Source organism: Vidua macroura, chromosome 8 (assembly GCF_024509145.1).
Source record: "Vidua macroura isolate BioBank_ID:100142 chromosome 8, ASM2450914v1, whole genome shotgun sequence".
In the NCBI taxonomy this organism is placed as follows: domain Eukaryota; kingdom Metazoa; phylum Chordata; class Aves; order Passeriformes; family Viduidae; genus Vidua; species Vidua macroura.
Window position 1 is genome coordinate 24,801,402 of NC_071578.1, and position 24,900 is coordinate 24,826,301.

The 24,900-nt window shown below is 39.3% G+C and overlaps 1 protein-coding gene across 2 annotated transcripts in view; it reads left to right on the plus strand.

The window, feature by feature from the left end:
• RET (ret proto-oncogene) overlaps positions 1 to 24,151 on the plus strand; it is a 76,110-nt gene extending 51,959 nt beyond the window's left edge. Inside the window, exons 9-20 of one of the 2 annotated variants that reach the window (XM_053984013.1) lie at positions 736 to 846; positions 3,402 to 3,521; positions 4,147 to 4,403; positions 5,538 to 5,685; positions 8,848 to 8,955; positions 10,406 to 10,620; positions 10,721 to 10,843; positions 12,496 to 12,566; positions 15,707 to 15,844; positions 17,721 to 17,820; positions 18,762 to 18,909; positions 20,784 to 24,151. In XM_053984013.1, coding sequence (XP_053839988.1) covers positions 736 to 846; positions 3,402 to 3,521; positions 4,147 to 4,403; positions 5,538 to 5,685; positions 8,848 to 8,955; positions 10,406 to 10,620; positions 10,721 to 10,843; positions 12,496 to 12,566; positions 15,707 to 15,844; positions 17,721 to 17,820; positions 18,762 to 18,909; positions 20,784 to 20,941 — 1,697 coding nt within the window. In that variant the 3' untranslated portion in view covers positions 20,942 to 24,151. Of the gene's footprint in view, positions 1 to 735; positions 847 to 3,401; positions 3,522 to 4,146; positions 4,404 to 5,537; positions 5,686 to 8,847; positions 8,956 to 10,405; positions 10,621 to 10,720; positions 10,844 to 12,495; positions 12,567 to 15,706; positions 15,845 to 17,720; positions 17,821 to 18,761; positions 19,756 to 20,783 lie in introns of those variants that run through there. The other variant, XM_053984011.1, reaches the window with a different exon arrangement.
• Positions 24,152 to 24,900: the final 749 nt, after the last annotated feature.

Below are 24,900 nucleotides of genomic sequence, written 5' to 3' on the forward strand. Positions count from 1 at the left end.
CATTTGAGTTCCATAGATACAAACTGATTTATTCTGACTGGAAAACATGGTATAGTAAATAAACTACACAGAAGCTGAGGCTAAAAAATATAATACCCATATGAAGTATGCACTGTAAAGGAAAATGAAGTGAAGTTGGAAGGGCCATTCTTCATCTTGTCCCTGGTGATGCTGAACCTGATACGTAAACCAGCAGGAAGTGAACTGAGCTTGCAGCAGTGTGACTGGAGCAGGTGCTGAGCAGGTGCACCCAGCAGACAGTGAGCACAAAGCAGTGTCTCTTTCTGTGGTCTGGAGCACAGATCTGACGGGTGACAGCACTCGTCTCTTCCAGAACAACGATTCTGTGTCGGTGCTTGATCCCTTCAAACTGCGTCTCTACAACCACTTGTAACCCTCGTATTCGAGTGGGTGAAATTGTGTAGAGAAATCCTCAGATGTGAAAGCTGCTCTTCAGTTTTCAAGTGGTCAGCCAGCTCCTTTTCAAGCAGTATTCACAGTAACTGCAAGTGACATGACCAGAGGGCTGTCAAAAGCAGAAAAGATAGCAAAAAATTATTTCTTCCATTTGCCTTTATTTGTTGTCTTGCCTGTTACTTTAGCAGATGTTTATAGTCCTAGATGTTCATATTAAAAGGCACTATAACCTGTGCTTTGGAGTGTTAGTGTGCCCTGAGAAGATGCAGTGAACTTTCCTTTCTTGTGGTATTAGTGCAGCTGTTTCTCTGTTAACAGGGATCACCACAAACTACTCCACGTGCACCCCAAGCATCAAGACTTGTCCAGATGGGATCTGTGACGTGGTGGAGGGCAAAGACCCGGCTGTGTGTCCCCAAGACTGCACAAGTAGGGAACATTTTAGAATGGGCTTTTCTGTTACACCTCTGATTGCTTCTCAAATGTCACTTCCCAAGTGCAGATACTTTTACAAGCTCAACATCTCTGCGTCGTCACACTTGCGTTTGAATCGTTCAGTCGAGTTAAGGTTATGGGGATTAATCTTGACCTTTTTTGAGCCAGGCAGATGAAACCCATTGGCTGACTGATGGAGGGATAAGGTGTTCTCAGCGATGCCCATTCTGCTCCCTGTTCATTCCCAGGTGGTGTTTTTGAGTGGAGGTACTTGCTAAAGAGGTATAGGTTCTAGGCACGTTAATGCCTCACTTCCTAGCTCAGGTACAGTATGACAGGAGCCAGGCCTATTTGAGCTCCTGGGTAAAGAAGTGAGAAGAAACAAATTTCCAGTTAAAATAAATGTGTTTACAAAATATCATCTGGGAAAATGTACCTGCCCTTTTTTGACAGGTGGCCGTCAGAATGATCCAATGCCTTACCTATTTGAAGATCCAGGCAGAGGCTCATATGAGCAGAATTTATGAAGGAAGACTTGAAATGCATTTGTGTTGGATCTTTTTGCTTGAACATCTATTTCTACACTCCACTCATATACCTGCGAATACCTGCAAATTCACAACTCACTCTGAAGATATACAGGCTAGAAAAAACATTGTCATTCTCTTGAGCAATTTCCATTTTCTGAGAGATGATAATTTTTAAGTGGATCTTTATATCTGACAGTCTAATTCAGGAATAAAGACGCTTGTTTCTTGAATGCTGCTTCTGACTCTGACATCATATACTTCAAGTTTAGATTTTAAAATGGAGTCTTAGAGGAACTAACATTTTTTTAAAGGCTGGGACTTAATGTTCTTCTATAAAATTAATTTCTAAAGAGGCTTCTTAGTATTTAGTACATGGAAGAATGGATTGTGTATTGTAAATTAGTGTTCTCAGAAAGATAATTATTTCATCAGAGTGCATAAAAACAATCCCTTAAGTGGGAGAAATGCTTGAAGGAAATGCAAGTAACTTCTCTAATCATCAGAAAAGAATTCTTTGTTGGTAATAATTGCAATACTTTGTCATTTTGAAAGTGGAAATATTTGTGCCAGGGTCTGCAGTGCTAAAATATGTACAACATATGCAACATTAAATGTTTTGCTCAAAAGAAATATTGTCTTTCTGGATAATAAGCAGGCAAGTAAGACAAGTTTTCAGGATGTTATGCAAGCCCTTTTAGCACCTAAGTTGAATAATTGTGTACATGACTTGACACAATTGAGAACCTGGGCTGCTGCCCAAAAGCAGTATACTTGCAGACAAAAAAATGAGTGTGTTCTGGGAGCTCAAGCTGCAGGAGTACCATTTTATCTGGTTTTACTGGCATGGGGCATTCCTTTGGAAATGGCAAACAGTAAGTAGGCCAAGATGTGTTAAGATCAAGGACACTCTTCAGGTACAGAAAGTTGTGAAAATACTTATTTCTGTAATTCATTTGTATTATGATGGCTATGTCCTTGAGTCCCAAAATTGCTTTCTCACAGTAACACTATGAATATTACATTCAGGGGCACTCAGCTGAAGCAGCTGGTGCTGTGGCTGTGCCTACCAAATAGAGGCAACCTAATTGCATTCTTAGCAAGAGACTGATGTAGTAAGCAACTGCTCAAGAACAGGTTAGGTAGGACTGGCTCATTTCCTGCTTCCTTCTTCTTCCAGGTCTTCAAACATAGGCAGATATAGATAAATGCATATGATTTTCTGTGGTAAATGGAAACTTTATTTCATCATCTCATCATGATAGAGGAAGTTGGCTGGGGAGAGGCAGGGAGGATAATGAGGAATTGTTGGGAACACCAGTGCTTTTAAGTGTCAGCTCAAAGGGTGGTGACTCAGCAGAGTCTCTTCCAAAATTAACCACCTGAGCTCTTGTAAAAGGCTGTTTGTGATTAAGGCAGTTTAGAGATAAAAATGTCACTACTAATGGTAATTTTTATAACATATACAGAAAAAAACTATTTACTTGGAAATGCAGTTGCTGTTAACTCTGCATGAAATACTTGAAGTCAAGAGTACGAGTTTCTGCAATTCTTTTACTAATATTAAATAATGCATTTTTAGATAGTGTGATTCATATTTTTTTTATCACTTGGCCCTTGGCATTTTCTCTTAGTGCTTTGACTAGACTGTCCTGTGGCATTTTGCAGAGGTGGTTTAAGTGTGATCTCCATTTGACAGTGGAACCAATGATACCTAGAACAGTAGGCTGACTTTTCCAAGGGAAGGGGAAATTGGCATCAGAAGCAGGAGCAGAACTCAGTAACACTGAGGACTGATGAGGACTAATGTTTAAACAGTGCAAGGTCCCCCCATTTCAGGATCTCAGAAATTACAGAATTTAGAGTCTTCCATCTCCCTCAGGAGTCCCTGTCATTATCCCTGTACTATGCTCCCTGCTTACATTTCAGATTCATGCCGGGGTAAACCCATGGAAAACGGAGCCTTTTCTTTTCCCTTTACCTGCATGTAAGAATCTTAGCCTGTTGTCTGTATTTGATTAGGTGGAAACATTATTGGTGGCCATGGGAAGGGCATTGGAAATCTTGGAATTAAGTCAGGACATGGGATTTGTTACTGCTTCCCAAGACAGAATTGTTATTGTGAGAAAGATGATATCAAAGGTAAGTCTATCTGCTGTTCTCAAAGTCATCTTTTTCTCTGTATACATCATGTGTACATATAGAACTGTCTACACTTGTGGCCATGTTAATAAGCCGTATCTTTGGTCAGAGACTGCTAATACAGAAATAGTGAGGAACTAGCACCTTGACATCCACTAGGGAGCCTGAAAATTTCCAGAATGGGTTATTTATAGCCTTGGCTAAGGATTCTTTTTTATTCATTACTACTTGATAAACAAGTTGGTCATCCTTTGATTTCCAGCACCATTTGCATTTCATTGAGACTTACTTGATATTTGCAGAGGCAGCTAAGAGAATTAGAATAATGATTTCTATTACTTTCAAGTAATTCCAGCTTTCTGATAATTTCTGAAAATCTCAGCTTCAAAATGTCAGAGATAACCATCACTCATGGTGTTAGGAGGAGGAGTGCATTACTTTTTTCCTTTGTTTAAACAGAAAAGCTTTGTGCAGTTTTTTGAAACAGAAAATGGATATTTTAAATTGTTTTTATTTTGGTTAATAATAAAAATAGCATGAAATAGTTTGCATCTTTAAAACTGAATTATTATGCAGAAGTAAGAGGCCACAAGGAAAGTTCTAAGAAGCTCTTCTTGGTCCACAGAGCAACTGTGCGATGACTTGTGCAAGACTGTGATCACAGGGGCAGTGGTGCTGTGCTTCATCATCTCCGTGCTGGTTTCTTTCTATTGCATCCACCGTTACCACAAGAACTCCCCGAAGCCGCCCATCGCCTCCGCGGAAATGACGTTCCGGCGCCCGGTGCAGCCCTACCCCATCAGCTACTCTTCCAGCAACGTCCGCCGGCCTTCCCTGGATTCCATGGAGAACCAGGTGTCTGTGGACACCTTCAAAATACCAGTAAGCCTGATGCCATTTTGCATGCTCTGTTTTGATGTCAGCCTTGTTTATGCATGCAGATGATGTTACAGGAGTGCAGTCCATTCATGGAAACACCCATTACTTCAAATAGCAGCATTGGAAATCACGTGCACGGAAGATACTTCATGAGTAATTGCATTAACATTTTAATTTGCTCTATAAGGCCAGTGTGTTCTTCCTTTTTTATTATGCTTTAATACATTGTACCTTTTTAGGTTGATATAAGCCAGTGATTTTTACTGATGTAACTGCATTTGACAGTACTGTGGTTTTACTTTTAACATTGTCCAGTTAAGCACTAATGATCAGCAGGTTTGTACTCTCTAAGATGTGCCAAAGTACTACAACAAGGCTAAGTTTCAAACATTACCAAAGAATCCCTCCTGATACCTCTTCCTGATTTCTGAAATACACATTGTAGATATCAGTTGGTGTGGGAGTTTTGCCCACATTTAAGGACTTTTGCCCAGTCATGCTGTCATACCTTTACTCTACTTTTTCCTGCTTTGAATCACACACTAGCCAGGATTCCTGCCAGATGGAACGTTTTCATGAGCCAAGGTGGTAGAGAAACACTGCTGCTTTATATGACAACAACAGATCTATTTGAGTGTTAGGTAGTGAGGTCTTCACAGACCTTGTGCTCTGTTTGCTTTAGTTTCTTGTCTGGTTTGTACATCTGTCATCATTTTGCAACCTTAAGGCTTATTAGCACTAATTTTATAAGAGGATGATTGTTGTCTCTGATCAATTCTTAAGGGAAAACCTTATTCTGTGAGAAAAACGTCTCCATGAAAGTCACGTGTTCATAGTTATTCTGAAAGCAAGCATTTATTCTGTATCACTTCATTTTTCATTTGTACCCAATTTGCCAGACCTGTAAATATAATCCATATTGCCCATAGACTACCTGTACAGCCTGTTTTGAAGGAGTTGTTTTCAGGTAAGGGAAAATACATTTGCAAAATACCTCGATACCCAGAAGCTTTTATAAGAACTCACTGATACTGATAGAAAGAGCAACCAAGCACTGCACACTGAAGTGCACCTTTTCCTAGGAATAGCCACTCCTTTCCTTGCTTTATCTCGCAGGGTTTCTTTTCTCTCCTGCAGGAAGATCCAAAGTGGGAATTCCCTCGGAAGAACTTAGTTCTGGGCAAGACTCTTGGAGAAGGAGAATTCGGAAAGGTCGTCAAGGCAACGGCATTCCGACTTAAGGGAAGGGCTGGCTATACCACTGTGGCAGTGAAAATGTTGAAAGGTACCTTTCAAAATTATTTGCAAACTATTTGTGGTAACCTCTGAATAGATTTTAAGAGGGGCTTGTGTGAAAGCAAAAGGTCAGCTAAATACCCAGCAGTGTCACTGCCTCTCTTTCTTCCAGCATTCTGATACATTTTGACAGTCACAATCTGCAGATTTGTGACTTTAGCAGTTAGCATCACATTGATCCAAGTAAGTAATTCTAAATCACGATGCACAAGAGGCGTCTGTCTTAACAAAGCAAATGTATTCAATTCTGTTTGGCATTGATGGAAATATTGCAAGGGTTTGTTAAAGCTTTCTGATTCTTTTTCTCTATCCAGTTTCCTTGGACAAAGCTTTTTAAATAAATCATGTGATAATCATATGAAGAGACAGAACAGACCTGTTAACTTACTCTCCTGATTGAGAATTCTGTTTAGTTTTATACTTTCTCATCTGCTTTTCAATCACTAGGAGCTCTATCAGAATGGCTTGAATAACACAGTGCTGTCTTCAGTTTACCCTAAGACTTTAAACCTGTGAGGAACAAAGTATGCCTAGATAATGTTAAGATAATATGAGACCTTGCACTGAACCATTCACTGCTGCTTATGAGTAAAAGCATGTCATTACAGGAAAATGTTTTACTTCTTTTTACCATTTCTGTTATTTTCAAAGCACATTTGCTACTCCTTGAGAGGAAAGATGCTGCATATCCCACCCCTTTACCTAAGAAGTAAATGCATTATGCAGTGCATGCCTTCATTGCAGGAGGTTCAGGTCACATGGAGGAAGTCTAGGAACTAAGATTTTTTGGAAGTGAAGACTAATTAACTATTACTTATAATACTCAAGTAATGACCTGTGTTGTATTATGTTGTCAATACAATAGTCACTATTTCATCTCATGTTTATTTGTGCACTTAGTGACATTGCTTTTTCTAGCACATTTTCATCAACATGTGACTGAGTTCAGATTCTAAGATATAGTGGTAAAAATGTTGCTTTTACTTGGAGATGATTTGACATTCAGTTTTTCCTATCTATTATGGAGGAAAGAATTGACCAAATTGACTATGCAAAGGAGTAAACCTTTATTTTAAGTGCCTTGTTTTAATAAATTGATCTGACATTTACAGTAATGCTTCAGGCTCTAATGAATCCCTCTGTAATGTAAATTAAATTGCAGATAGTCACCTGAAATTCCATTTTCCAACTTGACTGTGGGGAGCATTTGTCATTCTGCAAATATTTATATGCTATTATTGGCTTAACTTTACTGTTCACACATGACAATTGAAGCATAGGGTCCAGTGCATTAGCTTCAGTGGCCTTTGCAATGCTGCCAGGAAGGACAAAGGGCAGTTATTCTGGATCAGGCTAGCACCACCCATTCTTTCCCTGCACCAGATGCAGAGAAGGTCATTTGTCCAAGTGTTCAGGACTGTTACACACTGAGTGATCTTTAAAGGGCAGTGATAGGCACACCAGTACATTATTGCCTCTTACTGCATGAAAGAGATCTCCTGCCTGAGCTGGGTAGATGGGCACAATCTGGGTAAGAACAGACCAGGGCAGGACTCTCCCTGCTGTGACAGCTTGGTGTTAGTACTGTGGAGGGAACAGGGAGCAATGAGTTGAACCAAAATAGTCTTGAAGCTATGGATGGAGGCTTAAAGGAACAGATGGATAATTTTTTTCTCAGCCCATTATTACGACTTTTCTCATATGAATTAAATTTGACCTCCTGCCTGATATGAATGCTCTCATTACAATAAAATTAAAGGGGAGAACACCAACCAATACATAAATGCAAATTATTCACAGTTTGTTGAGTGGCCTAAAAACTTTAGAGCTGAATGTCTCCATTTGAAGTTCGTTTTTTTCAGCAGACAAACAGGCATGGTACATGGATAACTTTGGTCTGTTCTGTTTGTTCACATCACACAGCTCCAGAACTACAAAAATCGGACTTTTCCTACAAGCATTAAGTTGACATTTCTGATTTTTGTTTTACATAAATAAGTGCTTTGTGTAGTCTTTATCAGTAGTGAGAGACCAGCTGATATTGTCCTCCCTGTGGTGGAAGATTCTCTACTGTGAGTGCAGATTCAGACTACAAGATAATATAAGGCAGATACAAACATGCAGTTCTGATAGAAACATAACAGTAGTACAGAACAACTATTTTTATAAGGAGGGCAAACTGGTCATACATGAATAGGCAAATAAATCCTTTGGTGCACACAGCCTTTATGAAAAAACACATTGTACAGTCACAAAGAGCTGAAGTCAAACTTGTTTTATTATCCTTAAATCAGGATGAACACATCCTTGTCAATGCCCACTAATGACACTGGAGGAACTGTCCATGCTGGTTCTGTGTGTCAGAGAGATTAAGGATGAGGAAGAAGAAGGGTTATCTCTGACCTATGGTGTCTTTATGAGTAGGGATCTCCTTCAAGCCCCAGTGCCCTTAAAGAGGAGGCTTGTCAGTCTGAAGAATTCTGCAGAAAGGCAAAACACTTGAAAGGCTAAGCCTTTTGGAGCCATATGTTGCCACATGATTCTCACTGACATCAGTGAAGTCTGCATACATGTCCCCTGGTAAAATCAGTTTGAACTGTACATTTAGCTTCTGAACTCTAAATCTGGATGTATGCTACAGGAGTAAGCCAGTAGATTAGTGGATTTTTACTCTGTTGGAAAATGTATTTAGGAGAAGGAATGAGTGAGTCTTTTTTTGTTTGATCAGCGTGAGAGCTTGGCTTTCATATGCTTCTGAAGATTTTATTGCACTGGTTCACCCTAAGAATTTGCTTTAGAACACCAGAAAAGGTCTGTAATAATTTCATGGCATCTTTAATACATTACAGACTCTGCTTCTGATTCTTGCCTGACCTCCTTGTTCTGCAGTCATTAGTATCAGGGCAGAGCAATGCTTAGAGCAGGCTGCTTGCAAGCCAGAGCAACAGCAGTCGCATTCCCTTGCTTCTGATGTGAATGGCTGCAGGACACCGGAGATGGGAAAATTTCTCTCCTGTGGGGAAGTACAGAGTTTTCCAACCTCTTGCTAACTCCGGGAGAGATGGTAGATCTCATATTTCACACTTTACAACAGGGAACTCTTGAGTGATGCTTTCCTAACCAAAACTGTGTGTTTGTTCACTTTCTGCAGAAAATGCTTCCCAGAGTGAGCTGCGAGATCTCCTGTCAGAGTTCAACCTTCTGAAACAAGTCAACCATCCTCATGTCATCAAACTTTATGGAGCCTGCAGTCAAGATGGTAAATACTAAAAGCTTGTTACTAAGATGAAACCATCCAGAAAGGAAATATTGATGGATTTCAACAACTGCTTAGTGATTGCTGACCATCCTTTAAATTTGCTGTTGGCTGAAAAAAGAGGGATATATTAAAAAAACAGTACTTGAAAGGAAAGGGAAATACTAATTCAGTGTAACTAAACATTATTTCTGTGGTTTTCCTCAATGCACATTTTGATTCTGAAGCTATTTTAAATTTCAAGTCTCCTATAAATTCTCTTCCAATCAATATATATTTTTATATTATGTTAATAATCAGTATTTTCAAATATGAGTTATATATCAGGTTTGATTGAGTTTTCATTATTGTTGTTATTATTTATACTAAAACAATGCAAATAGACAACTACAGCCATATATAGACAAATATAGCTGGGTAATTAGGTTGATAATCAGTTTGCCTCCACTGTCATAAAACTATTGTCTCCCTCTGGTTATGATATGGTTTCTAAAAGCCACAGTCATCAACAAGCATGTTTCAAGGAGAAAAATCTGCAGAAACATGTATTATAAATTGCCAATGCAACAAATTTCTGCATAGGAGTTGCTCATTTTAAGTGAAATGGCATGGCAACATTCTCTTCCTTTGCATCTGCAGTGGTGCAGCCTGAAATCACAGCATGGATTCTGCAAACTCGGGCACAGACCTGCCTTCTTTGCCCACCCAGTTCTGTTGCAAATGTCACTTTTTAGTTGTAGACAGAGAATGTAATTCAGGAGTGAGTCATCTCTGAGTCTTAGTAAGGTAATGAGCCAGTGGGGTGGGTTCGTTTTTTTTTTTTCTTTTCAGTACAATATATTTTTCATCCCAAAGGAAGTGAAATGCTTCTGAGTCACAGGCTTTTAATAAATATCAAGTTAATTCATTAGTGTATGAGGTAGGAGGGCTTTGATACAGCTCACAAATGTATTTATCATTAGGTAGGTATTACTGAGTAGATATTATTCATGTGAGTAATGGGGAGGAGAAATTAATGGATTGTAATGTCAGAATGTTTCTAAGTGCTATCAAAAGGCACCTTAAACACAGTGCTGGAATTAGCAGATGATTTGAGCTCAGTATCACAAGCTCAGGAAGATTATTTTAATTTTAAAGTTTCTCTAAGTTAGGCTGCTTCACAGATCCAATTTGTATGAAGGTTGTCTGTTTTTTTGGTCTCAGATTATCTAGATGAGGGATTATAGGCAAGAGCCAGCATTCTGCTTTGATTTAGCCTGAAACTCATTCTCTTTGCATAGAGGATCTAAGCTAAAAATACTCTTAGTTCAGTGCTTTTTACATGAAGGGCAGAGGTGTCTGGAGCCTCTGACTGTTCAAAACAATATGCTGATTAGAAGAGACTTGTTTGAAAAAGACCCCTGAAATGGTTATCTATGAACTGTTTACTGAGCTGTGTGTTTGTTTATTTCAGGCCCGCTGTATTTAATTGTGGAATACGCCAAATACGGCTCCTTGCGCAGTTTCCTCAGGGAAAGTCGAAAAGTAGGCCCGAGCTACGTGGGCAGTGATGGCAACAGAAATTCCAGTTATTTGGATAACCCTGATGAGAGAGCCTTAACGATGGGAGACCTGATCTCGTTTGCATGGCAGATATCCCGAGGGATGCAGTACCTTGCAGAAATGAAGGTAGGGCAGGCAGGGGTGATCTCAGCGTGTGATAGACGTGGAGCAAGCAGCTGGTTCCTCCACAAGAAGCATAAACACTCCTGTTGTTTCCTTCCAACAGCTTGTGCATCGGGATTTAGCAGCCAGGAACGTGTTGGTGGCAGAAGGGCGCAAAATGAAGATTTCTGATTTTGGCCTCTCACGTGATGTATATGAAGAAGATTCGTATGTAAAGAGGAGCAAGGTACAGAGTGTGTTAAAAGTAGTAGTGGAAATTATTGCCTGATCAAGGAAATTAATTTATACTGTGGGACTTGAGCATGGATGAAAGCATGGCTATTTTTATTAACTTAAGATAATTATTTTAAGGAAATAAAAATGACAATGATGCAAAAGCATGAGCTTAACCAGTGGGATAGAAATACATATGTGTATATATATATATAAAAAAATATATGTATAATATGTATCATGTTTAAGTAACTATTACCTCTTCCACTCCTCATTTATCCACTCCTCTCATTCCACTCCTTATTTATCCAGTTCCTCATCAAACTACATGAAAACACAGACCAAAAAAAACATCTTTTTTTCTTTCTCTCTTCCTATTTATAATTTAAAATATCAACTAAAAATAACAAAGAGCTGAAAAACATATAGACAATTTATATCAAGTTCCACACAACTTCCACAAGTCAGTTCTGGGTTAGACTGTGATGTTCGTGAACACAGTGTCCCACTGACTGTGTCAGATGAGCAGTTCAGTTCCCTCTGTGGCTTAATATGAAGGAGCTGCCAGCAGATTTTTTTTGCGTGTGAAAATGTTAAGATTTTATGAGAAGATTTCCATAAATACTGTGAATTTTTAGTTTAGCTTTCTCTGTTTTTAAGGGCCAGTTTGTGTGAATGTTGCATAAGTCAAAAAGAGTTGTGAAGAAAAAAAAACTTCTGGAAGACATGATCTTATGTAAAAGGGCACTGCCATGTTCATTTAGCTATCTTCTGATGGATGTGTTTTTACATTGATTTATAACAGTTGCTCTATATTTTAAGAGTAATGCATTTACATAAAGGCAGTTTGGCAGTTTAGTTTCATTTGGTGGGGCATGATGTATTGAGTGGATATTTGCTCTTTACTTCTGAGACACTCACCACTGTAGTATTATTCAGAACCTAACAAGCATCTGTCTGCTTGGATGGGGAGACAGGGAAAAGAAGAATTTGAGAAGGAAGAGGAAGTTTGAAATCCTACTGAAATACTTTTTGCATCGATATATATGGATTTCGTGAGAATGAGAAGTAAGGCACATGAATGCTAATCATACTGTGAAGCTTATGAAACATCTTGGAAATTTTGCATACCTATATTTTTATAGGATTACTCAGATTTTCTCAGTGAATTTCTGCCAGTGAAAAATAGCAACTTGTAGATTCCAGTTAGAAACTAGTAACCAAATATGACTGTCCAGGTTCACTTCTGAAACCAAAGGTATCTGTAACATCCAGGTACTTCTATTTATGTATCATCCCTAGTATAAATTAGATACTTCTTCCTCTTTAATCATCATTCCTCATCATTTTTGCATCTGCACATTTTCAAAGCTCTTTGTTAAGAGTTGAGTTTATCTGATTAAGCTGGTGACCACCTGCAAAAAGCCCCACCAGCTTATTGCACATAAATAGATTGCTGAAGTGTGTGAGAAGACATGACCTAATTTTTTTTAAAAACTCTTAAAATTATTCTCCTCACTGTTTTTCTTATGAAATGCCAAATCATAAGTGCATTGGCAAGTGCTGTAGTATTTCAGACTGTGTTTTACTATTTTGAAGATAAATATCTTGTTTTTTCATTTGGAAATTTATTTTTCTGATCATTACTGCTTTTTTACCCCCTAGGGTCGAATCCCTGTGAAATGGATGGCCATAGAGTCACTATTTGACCATATCTACACAACACAAAGTGATGTGTAAGTGTAAATTCCTGAATACTTTCTGGTTTGTGTGCTTGTTTATGGAGCTGGCGGAGGAAGCACAGCAAGGTGTGCAGGAGCCAAAGCCATTACTCTTGCAAAGAAGTGTGAAGGAAGTTTGGGTGGCACCATCAACTGGCAATGATGCCCAAGATTTTTGCTGTTGAATTAAATCCGAATAAAATATTATCAGAGGTATTTATGTACATAATTCTTGTTGAAATCAGCAAGGGTTGGATCTGTTCGTGTGACATGATTGACTTTGAATATATAGACACGGGTTAGTAGAGTTTGCTACAGATAATGGTCATACCTGAACTTCTCTGTTCTGTTCATCATTTGTCTGCAACAGACTTGCAGGTGAGGGATGGAGTGGAAGGAAGGAAAGGGAATTTAATGCCTGACCTCTCTCCTGTTGAAATCAATGACAGAACTCCAGTCAGCTCAGTCAAGTTTCAGTGCCAAGATAAAACCTTATTTTCATGATTAGGGAAACAGAGGCCCTTAAGATGGATATGCTGGAATCTCCACCTGTGATGAAGTGGAGGCAAAACAACCACAGCTAAATTATCCCCATGTCTGATAAGCATGGGGCCAGGCAGAAAAGTGTTTGTAGACATTTTTAATTCAGGATCAGATGCTTTTAATTTCTTTCTCTCTGGGGTGAACGATGTTTGTGACTAGTCACCAGGCAGACTCAAAAGCTAACAATTATTTATTTAGGAGAAAAACCTCTAAAGGACTGTAAAAGCAGCAGTACATAGGCCTGATTTTATGCTAGGTAGCATCTTGATACCTTCTAAGTTTGCCTTGAAAGAGAGCATCTGACCAAAGTAATGTTTTTTGTTACACTCAAATGGAGTGAAATGCCAATTTGGGTTGCATTGCACTTTGAGGGGAAAAACACTTTTGATAGCAGGATGTCAAAATATGCACCTTTAGATTTGTGCTTCTAAAATTATTACCGTTCACTTTTTACTCTTCTCTCTGCAGATCAGAGCAGTTTTAGTGAAATAAAGTATTTTGCACGCCTTGGAAATTCCTTACAAAATGAATTTCCAAAGTATTCTCCTTTACTTTTATCTGTTGAAGTAAGAAAAGGAAAAAATCCTCTCCAGCACCAGGTTCCATGATGGCATTTCAGAGCAGCATACTGATCAGTGAAGTACTCCTTTTGCTACACTGATTGATGTTTTAGATAATAGCACTCACTGAAAATATTATTTTATGGATATTCTTTGTTGTTTGTGGTGATGCAGTTATATTTTAGGTGAACATATTACTCTACAACTGTTCCAATATGTCCTTTTTTCTGATATTCTGTTTCCGTTTTCCACCCTCTTCCTGCTCAAGATGTTCTGTATAGTTAGTGGTCAGCAGAGCTTAATAACAGTACCACACTTGCCAGCATTTATAAAAACCCCATTTTTGCTTCAGAGGTTGATGACATCAATGGAAAGCTAACCTACTATCTTCTTCTTCACATACTTTTCTTTCCTGGCTTTTCGTGATCATATTTTTATTCAACAATAAACATAACGCAGTGGGAAATTCTTCATCTTTCATTTCTTCTCCCATAGTACTTAATTTGTATACCAGTCTGAAAGTACTGCAGCATTCTACAACATTCTATTCTAATATGTTCACTTACTGAACAACTTCAGTTAAGAAATTGTTCATCTGATCCCCCCTTCCATATTCTGTAAAATTCCTCCTAAGCAGAAGTGGATTTTAGAAATAAAACTGCCATGCTCCAAAGTTTATTTGAATTAATCATGGACAGAATTATAACCTGATGGCAGAGCATAATTGGCTTCAAAAAGGGTATGAGGAGAAATATTAATAAAGTATATGAAAATGCTATAAATATTCATAAGCTTTCAAGAATGTGCAGAATGATTAAAAATTAATTCAGTGAATGGCATTAGGCAGAGGAATGGCAGCATACCACTTGGGACCATGTGAGAGTCACTTTGACTTCTCTGACAATTTGGGAAGTTTTATTGCTGTACCTTTGGGGTTACTTTTGTTCTTTAAAACGTGAGAAGCGCAGGTGGAAGAGAGTCAGAGAGGAGGTGAGGTATTTGGCTAACATTTTGAGATGGAATTTTCATAGGGAATTAGACATGGCTGTTTGGTTTGGCAAAGTTCCTACTTTGCCAAAGTTTCCCACTTCCTAAAGTTTTCTTTAAAATGGAGTTTACAGAGAAATTGCCCAAAGCTAGCATTTTCATAAATTGTATGCAATTTTGCTTCCAGATGCATTCCATTGAGTAGCCCCAGTGTTGGCTGGTTTCCTTCCTTTTGAACATCCAGATTTTGTCAGTTGAGCAGATTCAGAGTCATTTGTAGCTTCTTTGTGTCTCAAAAAGCCTTTCACTAAGAAAAGAAAAACATTTTTGCCTCATTTCTCCTGGCTTGCTCTCCAGAAATGGACTAATTTATCTAAATATTTCTCACCCATTGTGCAAGGTCTTTTTGTTTGCGCTCAACAGAAATTCACTATTTCTTCTGTTCATTTCAGAAAATGCTTTCTTGTGTTCTGTGTCAGAATTCATTTTAGGCATTTGGTATTTCCAGAGGAAATTCTTTCCTCTTCTTTCATCAACTCTAAGAAGAAAATTAAGTCCTGAATTACTGAAGTGGCCTAACAGACCAGCTGAAGTCAAAGGTGTTACTTATGATTGAAATAAACACCTTGTGTTGTCTCATAGTCAAGACAGCAAACCAATTTGTAAATTTAATTTGAGTTACTCTGAATACAAGAGCTAATTAGGGAGGTTAGACTGATGCAGGAACTGTGTGAAGCAGAGGAACAAGTCTTTGGGCTGGGCCACCAGAGGAAAGACTTCCTCTTTCTGCTGTCTAGAGAAGATGGATCTTCCAGGGTATAATTAGCTTTTGTCAATGGATAAAACAGGGGTATCTGTTCTCTCTACTGTCTTGGTTGCTAACATTTTCAATGAACAGTATTTGGGAACAAGGATGGCTCTGCTTGCATCTGAACAACTGCTCTGGCGTGAGGTGCCTTGAATTTTGTTGTTTTCTGAAAATACTAGGAAGAGGTTTGTTGTGTAAATGCCACACTAAGCTTGTGAAACCTACCACTATATAAAAGCTCATTTTCTCTTTTTCAGATGGTCATTTGGAGTTCTGCTATGGGAGATTGTTACTTTAGGAGGCAATCCTTACCCAGGTATTGCTCCTGAAAGACTCTTTAACCTCCTAAAAACAGGCTATAGAATGGAGAGACCAGAAAACTGCAGTGAAGAAATGTAAGTAACTCTTGATCTGATTAGATTCAGAAAACATTAATAAATATACTTGAAAAAAATTAAATAAATACCTCATAAATACTATTCTGTATTTCTTAGAGATATAGTCAAAATATGTCGAGCTTTAAAGAATGTGATGAAATTAGTGAACAGTAAAGTGAGGGGAAAAAATTGCCCACAGAATGCCTACAGCTATATCCAAACCATTTGTAGTGTATTGAATAACATGCTTGCCAAACAATTAAAAGAGTTTGTACATTCAAAACTTCTGAGGGTGAGGGAAGGAGGAAACTTCCATAAAACACAGTGGTAGCTGAAATATTCAAGAAAATGTCATAGTACTTTCTGCAAATGAAACAGATATTCCATCCACAGTCATTGTCTATTAGTTGTCATGGCATTCCAGTGGAAAAATGGTACCTTGGCCCAGAAATCTACACCCTTGAAGATAAAAATGTTCTGTGACTTGATAAGCCCATGGCTTTGGAGACAGCTCATAATTTGTTGGCTGATTTATTAAAAGACATTCAATGTGAAATACCTTTTTTTCTGTGATCTTCCATGGCATTTGGAGATGAGGCATGATTTTATGTTCAGCCTGCAAATTTGATTGTGGTTGCAGTTTTTTGAAAGTTTCCAAGCTTTAATCGTTGTGACCACTCTTTTCACTGATTTTCAGTTGGAAGGATGCTTTGACCACATTTGGGCTGAGAAAAAAAATTTCAAAGTAATTAATAATTCTTTTAACATACAGAGAAAAACATTAAGTATTTCCAAATTTAAGGCAGTGTAGAAGCTTACAAGAATGATTGGCAAATATAGTCTAAGAAATGATAATACTAATTCTTTATTTGTTTCATCTCAGTGAGGAATATTCATTCCACAGACATGTTATGTCATTGATAATTACTAGTTTAGGCAAGCTGACCACATCTGAGTTTCTGGGATTTTTTTAAATTGCAGCTAAATCATGGTTTTCTGACTTTTTTCAGATTTTCTTCTGTTTTACTCAGAAATTTTTCTGACAGCTTGTGAAAGCCCACTTTAAGGACCATTTTTCTCAAATTGCACTCTCCTATACGCAGTCAAGTATGAGAGGGATCGTGGATGAAGGCATAAAATGCAGTGCTTTTCAATAGCTTCCTACAGTTCTCATAGCCCACTGTTTGCACCATTAGAGCACTTATGTGGACAGATCACTCAGTCCTGAGAACAGCTGAGCTAGAAAAATGACATGAATGGCACAGGTTGGAGAATTACGCTTCCAGAACTTTCCAGTGTCCATCTGATAGTCACTCAACTATAAAACTTTAATTCTGATCCCTTTGCTTTCCACATGCTATGCTGTAGAAGGCAGTTAAAGAGAGAACAAATATGTTTAATCAAAAGAACAATAATAGAAGTAATCAAAAGAACATTAGTTTCTACAAATAGGCTTTGCTTTGAAGAAAAGTTTACAGAAACTTAAGAATTGGAACAAATGAAAACCAAAATTCTGCTTTTTGGTATAACAGCAGAGTTTTTCAATTTGATACACAAATTTCTTCAGTGTCATATACAAAGTGAACTAGCAATCTGGCATGCTGCCCTACATTTGAGGTGGTCCCTTGAGAAAGTGAAACCTGAGACTACAGTCCTTCAAGGACAGCCAAGTGCATCATCATTTAAACTCATGGAGACCCTTGAAAATAAAAGCCCATTGTTGTGAGTGTCAGTTGTTAATTCCAGGGAACATTTAACAGTACTCACAACAAAGATTGATGTACTTGTGGATGGCCTTCATGCCACAGTTAAGTTCAGTGCTGTAAATCATTAGAGCAGCAGCATGACCCGTTTCTAACAGTTTGGGTTTGTTTCACCCTGTGATGGGTCCCAGGTACAGCCTCATGTTGCGCTGTTGGAAGCAAGAAGCTGATAAAAGACCAACATTTACTGAGATCAGCAAGGAACTAGAGAAAATGATGGTGAAGAGTAGGGTAAGTGTGGAAAGCATGGAATTTGAAAGTTTTTGTGGTCTTCTGAGCTTGAATGTACAGAAATAATTACTTTTTAATTTTATTTTAAAGCAAAGTAACTTATTCTTCATCAAATCTTGAAGCATTTACATATCTAGTTCCTTCTGCATGCATGCAGCTTTTGGAAAGCAGTATTACCTCTTCTAATAGCCTTGGCGACTTCAACTCAAAATGTGGATGAATTATTCTTAACTTGTCTATTTTCTTTAAATAATAGTAATAATTTTAAAACTATTATGAAAAGTTACTCCTAAATTTCAGTCTTGAATAAATAATGTTAGAGAGCCAGTGGTATTTCATGAATTTTAAATTAGTTGAAAATGCTTCACATTCTTTTTTTTTTTTTTTTTGCATCAAAGCAATTCAGCAACACAAATAAAAAGGAATGAATTCTTATTGGTGACCTAAATATTTAGTTTTATAACAGCAACCAAAGCTTTATTTGGCAATATTTACATAGTTATTTTATGCATTGTTATGTAATAGCTTTTGTAAAATGATTATGAGATCTGAGTACCTTGTCCTTTAAGCATGCATGTGTATCTCCATATATATGTTTCAGGCATACATATGGATCAGGTGTACCAGCAACTGAAGGACAAACAAAGCAGTTAGGACAGCTTTTCAGTTTGTTGAGTGTTTTGCTGATGTGCAGAATTAAGTAGGGGAAGTATTCATATGTCTCTAGCAGGGGCAGTGTTGAGGCAAATCAGATGCTTCCAGAGCTGCTGTGGCTGCTGGAAAGCAGAGCCTCCTCAGGTGCCAGGGGTTCTAGAGAAAGGTTAATGCAGTTGGTATGTAGTTCCTTGCTGTAAAGAAAGCAGGTGCACATTCATGGTTTTTACCCAAACAGCAACACTGTCACGTGCATTAATGCAGCTTTTTGTGTATTCATTTCTCAGGACTACTTAGACCTTGCAGCTTCCACGCCCTCCGATTCCTTACTGTACGATGATGGGCTCTCAGAAGAGGAGACACCTCTCGTGGACTGTAATAATGCTCCCCTCCCTCGAACCCTCCCTTCCACATGGATTGAAAACAAACTCTATGGTAGAATTTCACATGCATTTACTAGATTCTAGCAACACACAAAAAAAGTTGATTTTTCTTCTGCACTGTTCTCAGACTCTGTAACCCCATTACAGTGTTTCTTGTCTGAATGAAGCCAATCAAAATTTGCTTGGAAGCTTTTTTTGGGTTGTTTTTTTTTTGTTTGTTTGTTTGTTTTTTCTTTTGGTAAATGTCAAAGTTTGCATCAGGATCATCCTTTAGTCATTTTGCAGCTGTGTCTAAAATAAACATTTTAAAAGGATGTGAAAATAAGTAAACTGACTAGATATCATACAGTAAAAGCAAAAAAAGATCAGGGAAGTATTCTCAGGGGAAATATAAAATACTAATGAGTATCTAATTCAACTATCCTGTTGGGGGAGGCTACAACATTTCAAATATGTTAGATTCTGCACCTCTAATTTAAGCAATATACTTTTTTTTATACTGTTTTTTGCCATAACTCAGTGATAAGACTCATCTGCAACATTTTTCATTTATTCAGAAGGATGTCTAAATTTCAGCTGCTATTAGTACATTTTGGATCTATAAGCTGAAATGTATTTAATGTATCATAGTATGAAAACAGATTATTATATACAGAAACTAGAAGTACTGTATATAAATATTATATACAGACTAAACTGACATGTAAAATCCTTTGAAAACTTAATTAACAATGGGCATTTTGAAAATATCAGCTGTTTTCACGTCCTTTGATTTGTTATGAACATGTTAGTACTAAACCTCGACTCAATGATGTAGCAAGTGTTTTTAAAAAGAACATACGCTTTCATATTGTGATGGTGAGATGGACAGTAAAAATGGTTCTTGCCAAAACTCCTATATTTTGTCTTCTGATTAAATATTCTACACGGTTTTAGATACTAACATCACAGATACTTTTTTCATTCTTCAAGCAGTATGACTTTTGAAAAGTTGGATCTTTTAGTTTAAAAGTTGCCATTAATACATGGCTTTGGGTCTATTTTTGATCTGTACTTTAGCTATTATTTTCTTCATTAGGTTTTCTCATGTTGATTTTGGGGCACTTAGTGAAGTAGCAGAAAAAAGTTGCCACAAGGTTGATGGCAGATGCTGAATGCTTAATAAGCAACAGAATCAGATTTCTGTTTTTGAAAATCTCAACCCTGCTATGGTTCTGTGCTTGCACAGCTGAATCAACATGGTACTAAGCACTCTGCATCTATTTTGGTTATCACTTGTGCCTAAACACAGAAACAGTTACTGCACTCAATGCAAATAATTACAGGCCTGAAATGCAACTTTAAATGCTGAATCAAGACTGGAGTGCTCAGCACTTTGTTGGACTTTACTCAGTTGCGCTCCTGGGATTTCCTGAAATTAAGCAGTGGATCCCTGGTGGGGATGTGAAAATGTCCCCAGAACCTCACCGAAGCCAAAGAAAAAGCATCCATTTAAGTATATGGAAGTAGTCTGTCATTGAAATGGACTTTGGATCCTGTCCCAAATAGGTTTATTAATTCTTGGAGCATTTCCTGTACAGCAAGAACTTTCTCTTGCAAAGCAATATATTGCTACATGATTGTTAAAATATAAAATTATGGAAAGTTGGAGGCTTATGAGAAGAATAATTCTTAGCTTTTTATTATGCACATGTGCATGCATGCACACAATTTTTATTGAGTAAGCACTTTAATTTATCCAGGTTATTTGCCTGCATCTGAATTTCTGCTTCAGGGATTTCAAAACATCATTTACATGAATTGATTTGGGACAAAATCCAGTGGACTGGCTTAAAGTATTGAAGGGAGTTTTGCCAAGGGCCTTACTGTCTGCACATGAAGTTATGGTTCTTCAGTGCAGAAAAAATTATCTGTTTTCATTTTTAGGCATGTCATACCCGAACTGGCCTGAGGAGAGCCCCGTTCCACTCACAAGATTCGATGGCACTAACTCTGTGTTTTCAAGATATGCAAATGATAGTGTATATGCTAACTGGATGGTTTCACACTCAGCGGCAAAATTTATGGACAAGTTTGATAGCTAAAAGTTTCTTTGTGAAAGGTAATGGACTCCTGAGGAAAGCAAGGAGGCAAAGAGTGGGAAGTCCATTGACGTGTTCTTTGTACAATCAACAACGAACTTTCAAATTGGCAAATCCCTTTATTGGTAGTTTTTCAAGTGTGTTATTTATGCTGAAGACTATAATTGATACTCTCCCCTTTCAGAAAACATATCAAGCTGGATAAGAGTTGTAGTTCTGGTACTTCTTTCTAAGTTGCCAGTTTGCATATGGTTCCATTTGGCAACTTCTTAGTGCAAATGGCCTTGCACTTCATCCTCAGTGGTTTTTAGACTAACCATCCTGTGTTACAGCGTTCTGGGATGGTAAAACGTACTTGAACTGCTACTTTTATAGTGGCTGTTAGCATACAACCACTCGATCTAAGCAGGAAGCACAAACAATATATAGAAGGGAGGAGGGCAACAGGCTCCCAGATGACTGAACTTGCTATCAGATGACAAGTGTTAGAATGACGTTGGCACTAACAAAGCCAATATCTTGGTTTGGAAGCAAACATTTAGTAACTCAATAGAGGACTTGAGATTCAACATTTGAAGTCTTGTAAAATGTATTGTCTTGTCTTAATGAGAAGAGAATTTGTTTTATTAGTCTTAACTTCTCTTACCTTTAGCACAATGGAGATAAATTTGATACAAGATAAGCTGTATAGACTGATGGCAATCAAGAATGTTCATCTAACACATTTACTTTCCATTACTTTCCATATTAGTAATGTTAAAACATAGAGTCTTATACAATCATAGTTTCTTTTATGAGTTAAAAATAGGCTATACAGGATTTTTAGACTGAATTCATAGAATAGAGTAGAATAGTAACATCATAGAATGGTTTGTGTTGGAAAGGAACTTGGAGGTCATCTAGCTCCAACTCCCTGCTTCGCTGCCCACTCCTCTGCTGTGGGGAGGAACACCTTCCACTAAACCAGGTTGCTCAAATTCCCATCCAACCTGGACTTTAACACTGCCAGGGATGTGGCATCCACAACTTCTCTGGGCAGCCTGTTCCCGTACCTCATAACCTTCACAGTAAAGAACTTCTTTTTAATATCTAACCTAAACCTGCCTTCTTGCAGTTTAAAGCCATTTCCCTATCCTAATGTTACATGCCCCGATAAAAAACTCCCTGTCAAGCTTTCCTGTGGCTCCCTTTAGGTACTGAAAGGCTGCTCCAAGGTCTCCCCAGAGCCTTCTCTTCTCCAGGCTGAACAGCCAACACTCTCTTACCCCTCTGACAGTCTTTGTGACCCTTGTCTGGACCCGCTCCAACAGGTCCATGAAGTCCTTATGCCGGGGATGCCAGAGCTGATGCAGCACTCCAGGTTGGGTCTCAAAAGAAGAGAGTAGAGGAGGAGAAAGCCATCCTTGACCTGCTCCCCACACTGCTTTTGATGTAGCCTGGGATACAGTTAGCTTGTTGGGCTGTAAAAATATATTCCGTGGTCATACTGAGCATCTCATCAATCAACACCCCCAAGTCCTTTTCCCCAGGGCTGCTCTCAGTCCGTTCTCCAGCCATCCTGTCTTCGTGCTTGGGATTGCCATGACCCAGGTGCAGGACCTTGTCTTGCCTTGTTGAACTTGCTGTGGGCCCACTCTCAAGCCTTTCAAGGTCCCTGTGGATGGCATCCCTTCTCTCCATTGTGTCAGCTGCACCACACAGCTTGGTGTCATTGAAAAACTTGCTGAGGGTGCCCTCGATCTGCTGTCGATGTCACCGACTAGGGTGTCAAACAGTGCCAGTCCCAATACTGATCCCTGTGGAACAGCACTCAATCACTGGTTTCCACTTGGACATTGAACTGTTGACAGCAACTCTGAGTGTGACCATCCAGCCAATTCCTTATCCACCACATGGTCCATCCATCAAATCCATGCCTCTCCAGTTTCAAGACAAGGATCTAAGATATGTAAGACACATCTTAGATATGCAGATATGCTCTGCACAAGTCCAGGTAGATGGCATCAATCGCTCTTCTCTTACCTACCGACACTGTAATTCTGTCATAGAAGGATGTTTTTTAGGGTTTGCCCTTAGTGATGCCATGTGGGCTGTCACCAATCACCTTATTTTCCATATTTTGTCATCAGGTTCCATGGACTTGTGGACCCTCGGGTTCCTTAGCTGGTTCGGAAGCTGATCTTTCCCTATGGTGGGTGGTTCTTTATTCTCACAGTCCCTGCCTTTGCCACCTCAGCAAAGGGGCTCGTGCCTTGGGCACTTGGGCCTCAGTGGCTGATCAACTGGCTGGTGAAGACCGAGGCAAAAATGTACTCAATGACATTGAGTACCTCAGCCTTCTCCATGTCCCAGGTAACCAAGTCTCTCATTTCATTCTGGAGAGGGCTCACATTTTCACTGATGTACCCGTAGAAGCCTTTTTTTGTTGCCCTTGATGTCCCTGGCCAGATAGAATTCTATCAGGGCTTTAGCTTCCTGACCTGATCCCTGGCTGCTTGGACAATTGCTCTGTATTCCTCTTGGGCTATCTGTCCTTGCTTTCACCCTTTTTCTGTGGGGGAAGCATAGGTTTCCTTTTTGTGTTTGAGTTTGTCCAGGAGTTCCTTGTTCATCCATGCAGGTCTCCTGACATTTTTGCCTGACTTCCTCTTTGTTGCATTGGTCCTGACCTTGCAAGAGGTGATCCTTGAATATTAACCAGCTTTCTTGGGTCACTCTTCCTTTCAGGGCTTTATCCCATGGTACTCTACCCAGAAGATCCCTGAAGAGGCCAAGGTGTGCCTTCCTGATGTCCAGGTCAGTGAGCTTGTGGTGTGCCACCTTGCTGGCCTGAGGATATTGAAGTCCACCATTTCATGGTCACTGCAGCCAAGGCTGCCCTTGAGATTCACATTGCCCACCAGCCTCTCCTTATTGGAAAGAACAAGGTCCAGCATAGCAACTCTCCTCATTTACTCCTCTGTCACTTGGAGAAGTAAGTTATCCATGTATTCCAAGGATCTCATGCCCTGCTGTGTTGTCCCTCCAGTGGATATTGAGGTAGTTGAAGTCCCTCATGAGGACCAGGGCTTCCTCATGAGGCAGCGCCTCTGTCTGTAGAGGGTCTCATCTGCTTGGCTGTCATCTCCTGCTTGGGTGGCCTTAGACTCCCATTATAATGTCACTTGTCCTTGCCCTCTCTTTAATCCTCATCCATAAACTCATCGAACCCCAGTACAGCTCCAAACACCCCATGTGGTCATGGACATAGGGGGCAACACCCCTCTCTCCTGTTCCCTGCCTGTCCTTCCTAAAGGGCCTGTATCCTTCCACTCCAACACTCCAGTCATAGGAGCCATCCTACCACATACCTGATGCCAGTAAGCTCACAGCCCTGCAGGTGTGCACAGTCTCCTGCTGCTCTTGTTTATCCCCCCATGCTACGTGCATTTGCATAAAGGCATTTAAGTTGGGGCTCTGATGGAGCAGACTTACTGGCACGAATGGCTGGAGTTCCCTTGCACAGCACTTCAGCTTCTCTCTTGCTGATTTGCAGTCCCTCTTCAGGCTCTGGGCATCCCTTGCTGATGCTGGCATCAAACGAGTAGGAGTGGAATGGATTGAGGATTCCCTCAATGTAATCAGCTTCAATGTAAGCCTTCTTCACCAGCTTGGCAAGCCTGTGACCACTGATGCTCTGGCCGTTCCTGGCAGGTGGGCCCCCATCAGACTCCACCAGCCCAGGAGGTTTCAACATGAGTCCCCAGGAGCAGCCAGAGCCCTGGCTGTGGCACTAGACCCCTAACCATTTGCTGATTGGCCAGATTCACCTGGCCCTTTCAAAGCCCTTGCCTTTGACAGGGAGGACTGATGAAAAAGCTGCCAGCACTTGAGTCCCTCAGTGCCACTCCCGGGGATCTGTAATGTCCTTGGTCCTCCTCAGAGCACTCCTGGCTGTATGCCTGGTGTGCATGTGAAACAAC